We start from the raw sequence: 18444 nt of genomic DNA, 5'->3' as shown, positions 1-18444 counted from the left end.
TGGTCCCTGAAGAACCAGTTGGTTCAGACCTTTTCCAGATGGGCTCAACCAATCACGGACCTGTTCATGACAAGTTCTTCACATGCTTGCATATGTCCATTCCATTGTAGGTGTATGCCAAGTACAGTCGACGGAAATTTTTCCCTTAGCGGTATCCATCGGGTTGGCCCTGGCACCTTCTGGTGCTGCACATCCATGATGATGATGATGATGTTCGTCCATCGTTGTCGATGAAGACCTCAATAACTCATTCGTTCGATGACCGGACTCTGTGCATTCGAAGATGACTGATCAGTCCAATTAGGGCATGGAACGTCCTGTCACACGTCGGGCAGACATGTGATGGCACTGTCGATGATGTACAGGCAGCTCTGGACTTGCGCAGCTCACGCTTTCCTTCAGCCTCAGCAGTATGGCTCGCCTCAGAGGTATTACTGCCTGTGTGAATGAGGCTGCGCCATGCTGCACGGTTCAGTGCGAGGGTTTCCCATGTGGCAGTGTTGATCTCGAGGGACTTCAGAGAGGTCTTCAGCATGTCCTTGAACCACTTCTTTTGTCCTCCATGGGAGCACTTTCCCTGGGTGAGTTCTCTGTAGAAGAGTTGTTTAGGAATGCGCTCGTCTGACATTCTCACAAAATGTCCGGCCCATCTGGTCTGGGCTCTCATCAGCAGTGTGTGAACTGATGGCAGACTGGCTCTGGTAAGGACTTCAGTATTGGGCACTTTGTCCTGCCATCTGATTTTTAGAAGCTTTCGCCGACAGGAAATGTGGAAGTGATTGAGCCTTCGTGCATGACTCCAATAAACAGTCCGCGTCTCGCAGGCATACAACAGAGTTGGAAGCACCACTGCTCGGCAGACCTTCAGCTTCATTGGTAGGCTGATCCCTCGACATTCCCAGACGTTGAAGTGCAATCGGCCAAATGCACAGCTGGCTTTAGCAATTCGGCAGTTTACTTCATCATCGATTGACACTGCTCGGGAAAGGGTACTGCCCAGGTACGTGAAGTGGTCCACTGCCTGAAGTCTCTGTCCATTTACAGTGATGAACCGTTCTGGGGTGTATGGGGTTGTCAGGGAGGGGTAGTACCTCTGATAGGGAAGCAGTCATACTCCTAGGAGTAGCTCATCCACTCTGGTCCCCACTTGACACCCAGCTCTCACCTGTGGCTCCAAGTAGCTGTCAGCATGCGACAGCGGCCACACCCCAGAAACCATCTCAAGTGAGTTAGGGCCTGTCTACCCATTGCATGCAAAGGCTGGATCCGGCTGACTGAGGAAACCTGGTTCAACGGTCAGGAAGGCAGTGACAGCAAGCGTTGTGGAATGCTCAAGAGCACGACAAGACACGTAGGCATCCTGGTCATCCACTGCGCCCTGCCCTATCTCCAGCCGTCTCGACTCTTGTCCTGCTACTAGATACAGATAGGAACTGGGAAGAGAGAGTGAGGTTGACGTCACGCAACTCTCCCTCACTTTAATCCAATTCACACGCAAGTCTCGACATCATATCATATCATATCACATCATATCAAGTCCTGTGGCGATGGGCGACCGACGACGCAGCAGGTGTGGATAAACTGGGAGCTGTAGCCGCGGACCTGTACACAGGCGGCTCAGGTATAATGGTCATTCCTCACTGACCGAAGCAGCAGTGGAGCTCGGCGTCTTCTTGAGCGACTGAGCAGCCCTATTCAGGATTGCACTGCTCACCTCCGTAGAACGAGGAGGAGGCTAGAAAAGGTGCCCTAAACATTACCTGCTTCACCTTACCCTGGCCAGCATACCGCGGCTGGCGGGGATCTCATAAAAGTGGTCAAACAAAAACAAAACTTAAAGTGACACCGATCACCATTGGCACATGGAATGTGCGCACACTAGCCACAGGGCTAGCATAAAGGGCCTCGCTGACCTGGATGGGAGCTCTCCTTAAGTCCTGGCCTTGAAGGTGACTTTTCTGTTCTTTTGGAGTCTCTCACCAGGGAGTGGGGTCTCTTCCTCTTGGAATGGTTCACTTCTGAAGTTGACCCATGGTCCTCACTCAAGAAGGCTGAAGGCACTGGCGCAGTCAGAGAGACAGTGGCCAAAGGACGCAGGACTCTCCAAGACAGCAGAGACAACGGAATGACTGTCACTGATGGGAAAAGACCTGTGGCAGGTCTAGCAATTTTAAAGCCTGGGATCTTTGGAATAACCCAAGCAGGAAAAGGGACAGAAAAGATGCAACAGCTGAAAGTGAAGGTTCTGGTGACAAAGGAAAGGAATTAGATGTGGGAATCTCTCCCTCAAAATAGCATAAGTGTACGCTAAAACATTAAAATTGAAAAAAACAGATTAAAATAAAATATTAAGCAAGAACAAGGAAGCTGTAAATCTAGCAGCAAACACAGCTAAGATACATCTTGAGCAAAGGACTATGGAGAAGGTATTGGAGTAGTGGTGGGTTTGCACCTCCTTACAAACCTTGATACTGGAGCATGCCACTATATGGTGTGCAGTTGTGTACTCAGATACAGCTTTCTAAAATCTCCAATTGAGTGCATACAGGCACTCACACGTACTATGGTGGAGAACACACAGGGACACATACTTGAAGAACAACCTTAATTCACGTCATGGTAGGAGTCCATTACAGACCACCTAACTAAAAAGAAGAGATGGATGAGGTTTTTTTTAAAAATAGCTAACAAAATCATCCAAAGCACAGGATGGGAAACAGTGTCAGAGAGACTGTGTGACTTGCCCGTTGTCACAAAGGCAATCTGGGGAGGAATTGAACCCAGGTCTAGACCGAAGTTAGCACCTTAATCACTGGGCCATCATTGCTGACTACAAACCAAGTGCCTTTGACATCAATAGTAGGGTGAAACGGGTGTGTCCTAACCTCTGTGTTTTTTAACTTCTACTTTGCATTCCTGCTCTCTCATGCATTTGACAGCAACGATGGCACTGATCTTCAAACCACACTAGACGGAGGCTTGTTCAACATAGCAAGAATTAGAATGAATGCCAAGGGGAAAGAGCTGGTTCTGAGAGATTTCCTGATTGTGAATGATGCAGCTTTGGTTACCCACAGTGAATTTTCCCTGCAAAATCTCTTGGGTAGATTTTGAGTGTCATGCAAGAGCTTTGGATTGATAATTAGTTTCAAGAAGACTGATCACGTACCAAAGGGTGGAAGAACCAATGCCTGACATCACTCTGGAGGGTAAATCTCTGCATTGTTGACAGTTTTGCTACTTGGGTTCTATGATCAGCAGGAATCCTTCCTTTCAGACTGAACTAACACTCCAAAAAGCAGCTAAGAATTTTGGGCTATTATAGAAATGTGCATGGAATAACAGCAAACTATCAATAAAGGTGAAGATGTAAATCTATGAGACTTATGTGCTGTCATCCCTGCTTTATGTTCAGAAACATGGACTACATACTCTAGGCACATTAGCAGACTGAACAGCTTCCACATGAGATGGCTGGGCAAGATCCTGAAAATAGGAGTGACAGGACATAATACCAAACACAGAGGTGCTGGAGCACAGAGGATTGACGCACTTAGAAACTACTATCAAGAAGAGGAAGTTGCAATGGTTCAGTCATATCAGGAGAACTGAAGAAGACCGTATCCCCAAGACCATTTTGTACAGCGACATTCGAGATAGCTCTAGAAAATGGGGTCGCCCTTTATGGCAGTACCACGAAATGTGCAAAAATGATATGACGTCATTTAACATCAATGTAGAAAGCTGGGTGGAGCGCACAGAATCCCATCCAATCTGGATGGTCGTAACGCAAGATTGTGACAGGTCCTTATGCACAAGGTGATCCAACTGGAAATCCTCTGCAAGGACACCAGAAGGCACTTCATCCTATCCACTATAGTGATGAAGAGCTGCGTTGATTTACGGAAAGGTTTGGTATGTTCCAAGTAAAAAGTCAAGACCCTTTGGACGTCCAGCGCATGAAGATGCCTCTCTTCACTGGTCTTATGTGGTTTGGGACAGACCATCGGGTGGAAGATGTCCTGCTGCATATGGAAGGTAGACATCACCTTCGGCAGGAAGGCCGGGTGGGGCCGCAGCTGAACCTGGTCTTTGTAGAAAACTGTGTATGGCGGTTCTGAGGTCAAGGCTCTAATCTCAGTGACTCTCACTGATGTAACCACCCCCAGGAACGCAACCTTCCATGACAGGTGGGAAAAGAAGAAGGAGCCCAGCAGCTCAAAGAGTAGGGCCAGTGAGTCTAGAGAGGACCAAGTTAAGATCCCACTGTGGGACAGGAGTCCATACCTGCGGGAAGAGTCTCTCAAGCTCTCCCAAGAATCTGACTGTCATGTCATGGGAAAACAAATGTCTGTCCTTGGATCGGTGAAAAGCAGGTGAAAAAGGGAGATGGCCGCAAGATGCACTCTAAAGGAGTGTGTGCCAGCTCCTGGTTCCTCAAATGAAACAGGTAGTCTAAGACAGTCTGTATGGAAGAGTGCGAGGGAGAGATGCCACGCTCGGATGCTCAGCGGGAAAACCTTGTCCACTTGGCCAGGAAAATCAGTCTAGTTAGGGCTTCCTACTTCCCGGGAGAACCTGTTGGACCTCCTCCAAACAGGTCTGCTCCTCCAGGTTCAGCCATGCAGCATCCATGCTGAGAGGTGGAGGGACGTGAGGTTGGGGCGTAAGAGCTGACTGTGGTCCTGCGAAGCAGGTCCGGTCGGTTGGGCAGGGGCCAGGGAGGGACCGCTGACAGGTTCATGAGCATGCCGAACCAGTGCTAGTGAGGTCACGCTGGGGAGATCATGATCCTCTCTTGATCTTTGCCAGGACCTTGCTGATGAGAGGAATCGGAGGGAATGTGTACATCAGGCTCCCCGACCACGACAGGAGGAAGGCATTGGAGAGGGAGTCCTTGCCAAGAACAAAACCAATGACATTTTCTATTTTGCCTAGTGGTGAACAGCTCCACTTGGGTAGTTCCCCACCTCTGGAAGACCATGTAGGCTACTTCCCAGTGGAGCGACCATTTGTGGCGAAAGAAGGCCCTGCTGAGGTGCTCCGCTGCCTGTTGATTAAGAATACTGAGGCTGTGTTGTCCATCAGGATTCTCACCATCTTGCCCGACAGGTGAGGTAGGAAGACGCTGCATGCGCTCGGCCCTTTTGAAGATAGGGGGCAAGGAGGAGGGAGTCTGCCAGAGGTCAGTAGTAATCTTTGATACCCCCTTGTGAAGGGGTAAAGGCACCCTGGCAGGGACCAAGGAGCAGAGGACATCGAACATGGAGTCAAAAGGCTCTTCCAACTCCTTGGCCTGGAGCCCCAGGTTAGATGTGACCCTCTTCAATAGTTCCTGGTGCGCCTTAGCATCATCCTGAGGAACTGGGCGAGGACAATGCTGGTACTGCAGGAGCATCCATGTCCATTGGTGCTCCAGCAGGCTGCTCCCCTGGGTCCTCCTGGACTTGTGGGGTCCTTCTCCCCGAAGTCCCAGGCACTGGAGGAGGTCAGGATGTTGAGGCCGCTGGCCTGTCCAAGGCTCCCGACACTGAGTGGGCAGCCTGGGAAGTCTGGGTTCCATGGATACGATGATGCCAGCCACTGTGCTTGGGGCCATAGGACAGGTTTCAGTGCTGATGATGTAGGTGGCACCACAGATTGCCCCATAGTTAAGGAGCCCTGCTCAGTGCCAGAGCTGTAGCCAGAGCAGTCACTATCCAGTGGCAGCTCTTATCAGACCTGGAGGCAGACCTGTCCACGCGAGACGACTGTCTACGTCGGGGCCTTGGGGACTCTCTCTGTTTGGCAGATCGGTGTTGGAAACCTGGCGATCTACACCTTATGTTATCTGACCGGGATGTTGAGAGGCACTGGGAGCTATCACATGCCGGTTGCCGGGAGGAACTCCCGAAATGTGGCGATCCCAGTCTCAGAGACCAACAATGGTAGTCTGGTGGCTTCGATCCCTTAATTGGTCACAGGATCTGCACCAAGCTCTCTGCAACATAAGGGGTCAGTCTCACTGCTCCTGTCAGGGGAGAGGGAGGAGGAGGAGGGATGGGGCATGCCTCAGTGGGTCTGCACCAGGCTACAATCGAAGTATGCCTCAAATCCTGATGTCAGTGCCCAAAGTCCAGGGACCAAAGAGCGTTCTGCTACGTCTGTCTATCTGAGGTGTGATGGCTTCAGGCTGACAAGTGGTGGCAGGACATCCCACGCAATGGGGAATGCTGCCACTGAGGCAGGGACATATACAGTCCCAAGGCGTGCTTATCCCCAGACCTGGGTACTGCTGGCGCCGGAAGCATCAGGATCTCCTAAGCTGCCTGAAGAGCCTCGGGCATCGACAGCACCTGGAGTTGATGGAGGCCTGTACTACTATCTGGAGTCGCAAGCAAAGCATAGGATGGGCTACACTGCTCAACCTGAGCTGGGGTCTGACTTCCTGAAGGGGGCGTTGAGCTGCCCGGCGCAGGTCTTGGCTAACCCCCAGCCCTCTCTTTTTCCTTGCTGGAAGTAGGGGATCTTCCCCTCCCTGTCTTCTTTGGCTTCTTGGACAGAGCCGCGGAGGGGGACTGGTGCCAGCTCATGGATGGCAACGGCACAGCACTGTGCACCGATGCCGCGGTGCTTGGTGCCGAGTTGGACTGTTGCTCCAGTGCTGGAGTGAGTGCTGACTCCATCAGGAGTGCCTTCAAGAGACTGTCCCGTTCCTTTTTCATACTGGGTTTGAAGGACTTACAATGATGACACTTGTCACCTATGTGCCCCTTGCCCAAGTACCTTAAGCAGCTACTGTGTGGATCACTGACGGGCATAGGCTGTTTGCAAAGATTGCAGGGCTTAAAGCCTGGGTACCAGGGCATGCCCCGTCCCGCAGCTGAGTCCCATTTGGGACTAACAAAGCGTTTGAGAACTACTACTAAAGGTAACTAATTCAACTACTAACTATATATAACTATATTACAGGTTTTTAAGTTCACAAGAACAGAGAACGAAACAATGTTAGCCAAAGCAGCAGATGTTCCAGTACCATCACTGGCAGCAAGAAGGAACTGAGGGTGGAGGGAGCCGGTGGTGCCCCTTATACTGCGCCATGCGGACAGCACTCCAGAGGGCGCCAGAGCCGGTCCCCTACGGATACTGTTGAGGGGAAAACTTCCGGCACCAGTGCATGTGGCGAGCTCACACACCTAATGGAATGGACGTGAGCAAGCACTCAAAGAAGAACACATGGATCTGTGAAATTTGTAACAAGTTGGGTCACTCCCGTATTGGGTTCGTCAATTCATCAGACACCTGACTAGACATTTTACACCTACACCATGATCCAATAGATCAACAGTTGCTTATAGGATTATGGCACTCTAGTATTTGTGGTCCCAGGTTAGATTAAACTGATTTTTAAATGTACATTAGATTTTAACACCCTGCCTCCCCACCACCACATCCCCTGTCATGATACTGGATCCTCCTCCCTCCCCATTTTTGTCAGGGATGTTTTTAGTAAAAGTCAGGAACAGGTCACGATTTCCATGACTTTTTATTGTCCGTGATCTGTCCATGACTTTTACTAAAAAGATCCATGACAAAATCACAGCCTTACTGATATGTATACTCAACCTTACCTCCATATTAACATACCTTTCTCTAAGAATTTCCCTGCTTGTTTTTAATTTAAAATTTGATAACCCAAAGAGAATATTGTCATGTGTTATTTCCAATTGTTTGAAGACACGAAGTATCAACCTTATTTTTTTTACTTTAACTTTTACAGTCAGTTCATTGGTGTGCTGAGGCTCCTTTATGCCACTTTGCAGCCAGAGCATACCGGCCAGTTAAACTGCATTTCAGCTGCTTTGTTTCACCAGAGCATAGCAAAGCAACTAGAGGGTACATCTCAGTTTCCCCATCCTACAGATCTGCCATTTCTTCTGTCACTCCCTACATATCCCTGTGCACACCCCCCAAATGCCTCCTCCCTACTTTCTTCTATATTCTCCTTCATACAACCCTAAACTTCCCTCTCTCCCCTGCACCCCAAATTCCCTTGAACATGTGTACCCTTCCCACCTGCATCCCTTCATCATCTGCATACTCACCCACCAGTTTCTGCCCACCCTCCTTCACTGCCTACATTCTCCTAGCTGTGCGTGCACACATACAGTCTTGCCCTGCCCCATCCCATCCCACCTAGAATTCTGGCACTTGCTGCTGAATCTGGTGCACCAGGTAGTTTTTTTTAAAGAAATAGCTATGATTAATGGTCATTTTTGCCATTACTTTCCATAATTGAGGCAGAGAGATTTGCTCAGTTGCCCCAGGCCACACTGAGTCAGTGGCAGAATGAAGATGAAAACTTACAAGCATACTAGACGGTCTCTTATTTGCACAGTAAAGTATTGTCTCAATGTAGAGAGGTACTAGGAGTGCCTCATGTTTTCAGTGTAGTAAGGTGTAGAGAGTAAGTTACAATCATAACAGGTAAACACAGGGCTTGATTGTGTCTAATCTGGTGTACAGGAGCAGGGAAAGAGATAACAACACAAGGAGCCATACCTCTGTGTGCCCTTGTAAAGGGACCAGGAACAATCCCGAGGGGAAATGCAGGCTCTGCTCCTGGCTAGCCCACTAGGGGCACTAGATGCCTAAATGTTGTGGCTCCACTCCCACTGAGTGAAGAGGCAAGGACACCTGTTGAAAGGGTGGTGGAAGTGTCCCTGCAGTGTGCAAACCTGGAACCTCTGAGAGGGAACGCCAGCTGACTAAACCAGGATTCCTTATGGGGTTCCTGCTGCACTGCACCCCTTCAGCCTGAACCATGACTCAAAAGCCACAATAAGGACCAGAGCTTTTTTGAAAATGGATACTAAATTTTTTCAAGCCAGTTGTCAGACTTTACACTATTAGCCAATCTTTGTTGAGAAAACCAAAATTATTTGTAATTATAAGTGTTTGAAAATGTCATCAAGTAGGTAATTTGGAAAAAGCATATAGCAATTATTTTATTTGATATACAGCATGAAACAAATTCTTCTAAAGGAAAAATAAATCAGATGAAGAGCTATGGAACTCAAGAAACTGGGCTTTTTAATGTGACTCTCAGAATGAGTATTCTATATTTTTAAGACAAAAATGATCAATTACAAGTTTCAAAACTAGTAAGAATGAAAAAAGGAAACAGATATTTTAAAACAGCTTAATAATGATATCAAGTAATTTGCAAAAGCAAACAGAAAAATTGAACATGATCTGGTTAAGTTAGCTAGTTAAGCTTAGTTAAATAAGTTATTTTGTTTTTTAATGAAAACCTTACATTCTCTTAACAAGGAAATAGAGGCATTAATGACCATAGGCGAAAATTTGAGCCATGTAGTTTTTTCCTATATATAGTCCATGTAACTGCATATCCGACCTCCATCCATGAAAACATGTACAACTACTGCCCCCACAATGTTTCCATATTGTTATGTTTTTTTTAAACAACAATGCCAGCAGCTCAACAACAACAAAATATTTGTGCAGAAGAGGGGTAGAAACTGGTAAGGACATAAATTTTAGTTAAATTTCTAAGGCATTATTACAAACAAGAGGAGGAGGAGAAAATATTCTGTAATACAGTAAACACTTTCACACAGCTTTAAATAAAAGTCCCATAATTAGCTAGACAATCATTAAGACTTTATCATACCAGATGAACTAACTACTTATTTTTCCCTTCCTTCTTTCATGTCCCACAGAAATATCTGTCTGGTTATGCAGATATCAGATGATGATGACTACTAGTGGCTGAACTCCAGATATGTATTTCCTATTAAATTAGATGTCATCACTGTGCAGTGCTTTAGGGGTCATCTTTCTCTGTCCTTGAAAGAAATGCTGAGTAGTTATAGGCTAATGAAGTTCAGCAGGTCTGGATTGCAACTAGACTCATCTTACCCAACTGTAAGAGACCCAAGGTGAAGATCATCATATAAATGAACAGAAATAGAAGGTTCTTAGTTCATTGTGCCTCTCCAGGTGAGAAAAACATAGTTCTAAAAGTCCAATTAGATTGAGGTTCAGAGATTCCAATCTGATCATAGCTTTCTTTGTGGGTGTCTACCACAGACTGAAGCCTGAACAATTGATCCAAAGGCTGCTGGTTTTGTTGCTCTTTTAGAGAAACTACTGGGATACCATTTCACCAGAAAGGGAATGAAAATTCTCAGATACCCCTGCTACATCCCATCAGAGTAATAAGTTGAACAATCCAGTTATATTTGGCTGCAGTGGAGTAGAGAACAGGAAATGTCTTTTGATCAGCTTCTATTGGGCTACGGAGCTGAAACAGGAAGATCAGTGAGACTGTTGAGCCCAAGAACTAAGTGAACAGAAATCTCTTGACTGGATAAGGCCTACTTGTAAAGGGAAGATATTCTCTGGATGGAGGAGGGAGCAAGACGACCTAGTGTCTAGGACTGATAGCTCTGCAGCGTAAGCTAAATACAGTGCAAACCTCTTAACCAAGTAAAAAAAGGGAGTGCCTAACACAAAGTGCTAATACATTATAAAATAAATCCGTACACTAGTACTAAAGAATTAAACATTTACTCTTGTTCTCCAGAGACAGAAGTATTGTGGCATTCAATATATACTATATTTATAATGACTTAATTACTGCAGCATTGTTGGCCAGTTTTGGAATATACTTCAAAGTAAGCTGCTTGCTCATCCACCCTCCCACCACTGCAAAAGTATCGGTTCGTGGCCTTCAGTTAGGTAGAGAAATCATAATGGTATGAAGCCCAGATCTCCATTTGCATAATTATTAGCAAAACTGGGTGTAAGAGAATGGAGAAATCCTGTAGGAAAAGAAGTACTGAGCTAAGTTTTACTCTCTCTTAAAAAAAGATTTAAGCATGTTTTTGATCATTACTTTCACAGTATTTCTTAAAGAGTCTAACTGAAGGTATTAAATGTTCAGAGACTAATAGACAACATCTTCACAAACTGATTTTACATGTCAGATATTGTTTTCAATGAGCTACACTGTATTGTAGTTTATAAATACATAACAGTATTTTCTTACCTAATAATCTGTCTTCAACTTTTGCTCAGACATTTACTTCCTCCTTGCCAGCAGGAGGAGACAACACCAGTGAAAGCTTAAATGACACTCTATGGGCGAGTTTGGAGAACTGAAATTCAGATGGGCCTATTGCGTAGGAGATGACCAAATTGATAATTGAAAGAATAACTTTTCAAAAGCAGATGAAATAGTGAGCTATTATCTACAATACAAAGCTAAGAATGTATGTAATATTAACCAGTTTCTGTTCAGCAATTATCTGAAGAGGAGACTTCTCTTTTTACCCATAGCCTTAGTTAATTAAATGTTTTATGGTTATAACTAAATTCTTGACAGTTTAATCTCCTGCTTATTGTCCCCCATTTAGCAAGAGGTGAATGTTTTCTGGGTTGCCATGTCTGGTGTACAAGCACCTCAGTAAAATAAATAGATGGTCAGGAATCCTAATACAACATACATGATGTAGACACAGGCTGTCCTTATCAAGTCTACCTTGTGAAGGTACTGCTCCTTTGCAATTCTAAACTTGGGAAATAACTAAGGCACAATAGATGAAACTGCATCATTATCTTATTGGATAAAAAGAAGTACAAGCTTACGTACAATGTTGTTAAGTACAGATATAGAAACCTTGTAAGATAGTCTTTGCATTGACTTAAATTTCCTTTTGATCAGACCCTAAACTGGCTCTCAGCTACACTCATTAAAACACACCATCACCAAAAGAGCATAGTTATAGCCAGAAATACTCAAATCATACTGAGAGCCTCAGAGAGAAAAGGAAAAAACAGGCTTGAATCTATTTGCCCCCAAAGAATTAATTTGAAGCTTCCTCCCCAGCTCATCCAGGAGGAAACTGAGAATGGCAGTCACCAAATAGGAGACAAGTTAAGAAATCCATTTAAAAAATTATTTTAGTTTCAAAATTCCAAGGGGTTTTATATGCAACAAAGAAGAAAAACATTTTTAAAATTAGGAAAAATACCTGGACAAGTGTCCTTTTAAGGTGCCTGATGACTGGCTCATTCTCCAAAGATACTACAGAGGGGTCCAATATCGTGCGAACTACATGGAGGGGAAGCTGTTGCCTCTCCCAGGTACATCACACAAAAGGACCTGAGAACAATAGCCTGGGTCAGTGCAGCATCTTTGGCAGTTGCTGGAACAGATCTCCTCTTTCCCATGCTTGTTCCTCTATGGTATGTCAATGTAAAACATATAAAGCTAATAATACTGCCTGAAGCAGAAAAAATGACTAGCAGTTTCCACAAGACAATCAAAAGTAACTGTAATCACCAAGTAGAATCTAGCTGGGGCGGAAGAGGTGGAAATGTTACCGGCAAAGGATATGCAAGACTAGGTGCTAGATAGAAGCTAGTTAACTTCAGGCTCTGAAGATCAGCCTTTTTCACACTAAGAAATGATCAACCAGCATGAGTTGGTTTCCCCAGGCAGGGAAGAAAGTTAACAGTTTGTGGCAAGCTATTACATGGGAAATGATACTACCTGAACTTTCAATGTTCCTGCCTCCATCTGCTGGTAAGGAGAAAGGCTGCTATAGAATACCGCTGCTAAAAAGAGTATTTACATTTTCTTACTAGTCACTGTTGATATTTACTAGTAATCATCATTACCATGTTGTAGTAATAAAAAGCACTCCGCAACACTTCTAATACATGACCATCTGCCTTACAAAATTTCAAATCTGCAGCATGTAACTCAAATGGCTGTTTAGATGCCAATCAATGTTTCTTTCTCTCCTGACAAGAAGATATTACATATGCATGATAACTTTATCTATTAAACAAAAAAAAAAGTACGTTTTTCCTATATATTTCTAATTACCTGGTAAATGACATCTTGGAAAAGCACTGGAAAAGTGAGTGCAGCATCCTCTAGCTCATTTAGACTACAATGCACTAATGTTTCATCCTAGAAAAAATAAAATACAAAGATCATACTAAATTAAGAAGCTTTTGTGACAGGATTACTGAAAATTAGACTATTTGTTTCGTTATGTTCTTTTGGAAGGGAACTATACTCTATAATTCAGTATGGTCAATTTAATTTTGAATGTATTGCTCCTACGGTTTGAAAGACAGCTATTAATATACACTTCTACCCCAATATAACGTGGTCCTTGGGAGATAAAAAAAATCTCACCGCGTTATATCAAACTTGCTTTGCCCGCCCCCCATCACTCCCCACGTTCCTCGTTCCCTGACCGCCCCCTCCAGATACCCCCATCCCTTATCACCCTCTGGACCCTTATCCACCCCCCAGCCTCTGCTCTCTGACAGGGACTCACTGGCAGCAGCAGGAAGCGGAGCAGCCCGGCCCCAGTCCACTCCACTCTCCCACCTCCCAGCCGCAGTGCTCCGCTTCCCACCGTCAGTGAGTGCGGGAGGTTGGGGAAAGGATGCCCCCCCCTCCCCTCTGCACTCACCTGCAGCGGGAAGCAGAGCGACGCGGCCCCAGCCCACTCCGCTTTCCTTGCTCCAGCCCCAGCCATGTCGCTGGGGTGCGGCTGCATTCACCTGCAGCAGGAAGTGGAGAGCCATAGCTGGGAGCTGGTGAAATGGAGCAGGCTGGGGCTGGGCTGGGCTGCTCCACTTCCCGCTGCTCCACTTCCCGCCACCGGTGAGTGCGGGGAGGTTGGGGAAAAGACGCCATCCCCGCACTCACCTGCAGCGGGAAGCAGAGCACTGCGGCTGGGAACTAGCAGAGTGGAGTGGGCTAGGGCGGGCTGCTCCGCTTCTGCTGCTGTTGGTGAGTGCGGGGGGATCCCTTCCCCCATACCCTCTCCCCCGAGTGACACGGCTGGGGCCGGGGCAAGGGAAGCAGAGCGGGCTGCTCCCGGCCCCCCGCTAATCCCCCGGGCCACTCTGGGACTGCAAGGCCCCCAAAAGCGCCCTACCACAACTCCTGCCCCCAAGTCCCTGGGGGGGGAGCTCATGACCGCCCCCGAGACCCTCTGCCCCTTATCGAACCCCTCAGCCCTGGCCTGAGCCAGCACCCTTAACATGCTGCTCAGAGCACCGTCTCAGAGCTTTGCCACGTTGCATGCGAACCCGTGTTATATCGGATCGTGTTATATCGGGATAGAGGTGTATTATACAATTCATTAATGTTGCAAAGCTAAAAGAATTTCATTTGTAACTGTGGCACGAACACAGAATCCCAAGAGGAAAAAAATCTTGATTTTACAGGTTAATCAAATTCCTCTTATTTAATACAAGTCTGTTCCTATCAATTTGAAATGAGCATTCAATTCATATGACCTGTGTATAACAGATTACATAGCATATGATAAAACAGTGCTTATAATGTCAATCTCAACCTAGTTGTTATATAATGAGTCTTCCTAAAATTATTTGCTTTTTTCCCCATTTCAGTAAAAAAATTAGACTTGTTTATTCATTAAATGACAATTATATAGCCAGTGACTGAATTATCCAGTAACAACAGCTTAAATACAATAAAATGGATCAACACAGGGTGAAAACAAATAGTTCTAAAGAGAAGCATGCTTTCTTCTCTGTGAGAAAAGTCCTCTCAGACTTAAGGGAATCTCACTTGGAGACTCATCCTTTTGTAAGTATTTGATCAAATACAGGTGATGCTGAATTTTCTCCTTTATTATATCTGATTTTCTCCACTACTCTTTTGGGACGGTCCTCTGGAGGCTCAGCTAACTTTTGTTCATGAAGATTTTTTAAGAAATTAAAATGTTGAATGATGCAACAAATGCAGTGAATTTTCCATGCTTATTATTCAGTGACAGTTTCTCAAACTATTTCTTTAAACTTGGTGTCTTTTTAATTGAAATATTTTAAAATCTTTTTGAATACTTTATAGTCTTTCAACATGTGCATTTAATAAGGTCTCTTTCTAATAATGGGAGCATCATGTTCCCAATGTGTCAAATATGCAAAATAAGTGGAACATAAATTCACTCTTCCCTCACTACAATAAATCATGTCTATATGCATATTTACCAAGTCTAGAACTAAAGAGAATTCTGGTGTGCTTCTTGTTTTCAATGGAAGAGCTGGCTTCCTATTAAGTTGTTCTTCGGTTAGTGGTGGAACATGTTTGATGAAATAATATCTAAAAAGGAAAGAGAATTTGTTGTATAATTATGTTCACATCACCTTAACTGACAATACAGTAAGTCAATTAAAGTAATTAAGACTAAGTAAGAAATAAATAATTTAAACTGAATATAACAAGCCATGACCAGTCACAATATACTAGTTTTACAATTAGCAGTTTTCAGATAGAACTCACCACAGCAAGGAAGTTCTAAACATGACAAAGTACTTGCTCAAATTCAAAGTTTTTTTATCCAGTGCCCAAAATTATAAAAGTAATGTTTCAGTAAAAATATTAACACTTACGGATCAAAGACTTCCCAGTCTTCTTCATAGGTGGCTTCTGCATGAGCTGATGAGTAACCACTGTCTGGAGATACTGGTGCTAAAATTCAATGGTAAAGCACAAAACAAAAACAAAAAAACCCACAAGAGCTAGTCTTATTAGTGCAGTTTTAAAATGTGAAAATTTTGCATTTAATGTACAAGTGTTCATAGCAACAGTGAAAATTCTTCATCTTCTTCTACTCACCTCAGCCCTACATCTTGTAGTAGGGTAAGGGATAGCTCAGTGGTTTAAGTACTGGCCTGCTAAACCCAGGGTTGTGAGTTCAATTCTTGAGTGGGCCACTTAGGGATGTATGGCAAAATCAGTACTTGGTCCAGTACTTGCTAGTGAAGGCAGGGGGCTGGACTCAATGACCTTTCAGTTCTATGAGATAGGTATCTCTCAATTATAATTATAAAAGGGTGAATTCACCTCCCAGCAGTGAAATCCACAGAAATATATGCTCTACTTAAATACCAGTTTTGTGAGACTTAAATAGTGCATAGGCTTGTGATGACCCTGTGCCCAACGGTAAATTTAGTATTTCTAGACTTTTCATCCAAAAAGGACATGATGATTCTCTTGAAGAAAACACTGTAAATTAAGGAAGGACCTATATAAATTTTTCATTTGTCTATGTTATTTTGGTGACAGCAACCAAAGGGTTCGGAACTTCCTTTTGGTGATGGGCATTTCAGGAGTTTACATTTTATTTTAATACATTTGGCACTAAACATCCTGAGTCAGAAAATCTGACACTTGGAATCACAATATTCATTTGAATTAGGCTTTATTTAAATTTGGAAGTCAACTGAGCCACATCAGGAGTGGATTTGGCCTGAGAAGTTTACAATGAGAGTCTATTTTTGCCGAATAACAAAGTGTTTCCCAGGCTACTGCTCACGAAAATCAGCATGCAGGTAAACACTTTGGGGAATCTTTGTCTATATAAAATACAGTAACACTCTGGGCTTTCTTAGAAAGCTTCTACTCAAATGCGCAAACACGTTTTTATTATTGCACAACTAACTTAAGAGTCCCAGGAAATGCAAGTTTCTTACCTGTAAGTGGTGGTAGATCACGATCAGTTGTTTCCTCCACTTCTTCCAAACCGTTGTTGATAGTAGATCTGACTTGCACTGCTTGGCTAGTGTAAACTGCTCCATTGGTCGATGTTGCAGTACTGGTAGTGATCTCATCCACCTGTTCCATATCAAGCTGTTTGACTATTTCTTCAGCTTCAACAGCCTGCCCAGGGGAATCTGATCCTGATGTTCCTGAAATGAGGTTTCAGTACAATCATTATTCTAACACTGAATTACTTAACAGAGTATCAGTATTCGTAGATTCAGAGACAATGTGTTCTGGAATAACTGAAGATGTCCCTAATTTAATTCATGATATTACAATACAAACCAAAGATGGGTGAAGAGAGATAAATCCATTTTAGATAGGGTGAAAAATACCAAATTAGTTTCTTATACTTTGTAAATCAAAGTGAAGTGTGAGACATATATAACTAGGAAACAAATATTTTAATGCAACTAAGCCCATGCCTCCTCTTATATAGCTCAAACAACGCTTCTAATAGTTAGATATAGTTTCCTTTATGGCAACTGTAGCTCTTGCTCTGCAGGTCAACAAGAAGGATCACCTGTTCCATTAGCAGTCTAAACAACTTAAAAAAAAAATTATGACCCATACTTAGCTTTTATGTTAATATAACTTTAGATAATTACCATTTTTATTTGCTGGTGAGAAAAAATTGAAAACAGGAGAAAATATGGTCCCCAATAATGTAGTCCGGGGCGGACTGCCAGTGGCAGGATTATCTTCTAATTTTCCATTTTGCTTTACATGTTGGTTTGTCATTTCGTAACTTCCAGCTTCTGCAAAAGGAAAAAAAAAAAAAAAAAAAAAGATATAAAACTGCAATGGACTGATTTTGTTCCTCATGTCCTTGCGCTCTTTTCTTGTTGTAATTTTTTTTTTAAATGAGTACCATGAATTTTCCTCATTCTACTCCACAGGTCAGATATGCTGGCATATGAATTTTACTAAAAAAGAACCACCACGTACTGAAAACTAAATATCTCACCATCAGAATAACATCAGTTTTATACAGCACTTTAAATAAGCAATAAAAATGAGCAAGAATCAGTTATTATAAAAAGAAAAAATGTTCAAGTTAATGAGTAGAAGTTTATAAATACTTTATTTAACCAGTTAGTGATCAATTTTGCAGAGTGCCTCCTGCCAAGATGCTGGGCACCTTCAGTACCCACTGATTCCAAGAGTCAATGGATTCCAATGGATATTGAGTATGTTTGTCACCTCCCCAGGATCAAGTTCTTACTCAACTATTCTGTATGCCATTTTTGATTCTCTAGTAAAATACTAGAACTATTCTTCATAACCACAGATACCAATTAGTCATGGAACATAATTAAGCAAATCTCAGTTTTAATTAAACAATTGAGTAAGGCTTTTTATAAATCTGTGTGTTATATCAGGGGCATCCCAGAGCTGAAAAGTGCCAGCTCAGACTGGTTTGGGTAAGAGCCAAAAAAATAAAGTGGTGTCATTCTGATGCTGAAACAAAGATAGTTACTTACCTTACAGTAATGCGAATGTGGAATCTTTTAGCCACAGTGTCCGTCGGGCTGCATATGTGCCTTGGATGCCCTCACGCCCCCTACAGCAAGGGTATTAAAGGGTGGAGCAAGCAGCAACCACCATTAGTTCCTTCACTTAATATTGAATATCTATGTAAGGATTCCATGCCAATTGGAAAGCAGAGCAGACCATGGGTTCCATGTGGACAAAGGCATCTTGAAGAACTCCAGTTATTGGAACATAAATAACCTCTGCTTTTAGCATTTGTCCACATGGATCCCACTATAGGTGACTGACTAGCAGTTACCCCTTAAGGAAACAGGAGTCTTATCTAAATTACTGAGACACCTCTG

At 43.8% G+C, this 18444-nt stretch overlaps 1 protein-coding gene across 4 annotated transcripts in view; it reads right to left on the bottom strand.

Moving 5' to 3' along the window:
* Nucleotides 1-18444, bottom strand: part of CTDSPL2 (CTD small phosphatase like 2) — a 72546-nt gene that overhangs the window by 13245 nt on the left and 40857 nt on the right. For all 4 annotated transcript variants that reach the window (XM_030577910.1, XM_030577911.1, XM_030577913.1 and 1 more), the window contains 5 exons: nt 17215-17364; nt 16537-16752; nt 15454-15532; nt 15052-15163; nt 12899-12985 (listed from right to left, as the gene is read on the bottom strand). In XM_030577910.1, the coding sequence (XP_030433770.1) occupies nt 12899-12985; nt 15052-15163; nt 15454-15532; nt 16537-16752; nt 17215-17364 (644 nt within the window). The remainder of the gene's footprint in view (nt 1-12898; nt 12986-15051; nt 15164-15453; nt 15533-16536; nt 16753-17214; nt 17365-18444) is intronic.

This window comes from Gopherus evgoodei, chromosome 10, assembly GCF_007399415.2.
Source record: "Gopherus evgoodei ecotype Sinaloan lineage chromosome 10, rGopEvg1_v1.p, whole genome shotgun sequence".
Taxonomy (NCBI): Eukaryota; Metazoa; Chordata; order Testudines; family Testudinidae; genus Gopherus; species Gopherus evgoodei.
This window is presented reverse-complemented; position numbering and strand designations above follow the sequence as displayed.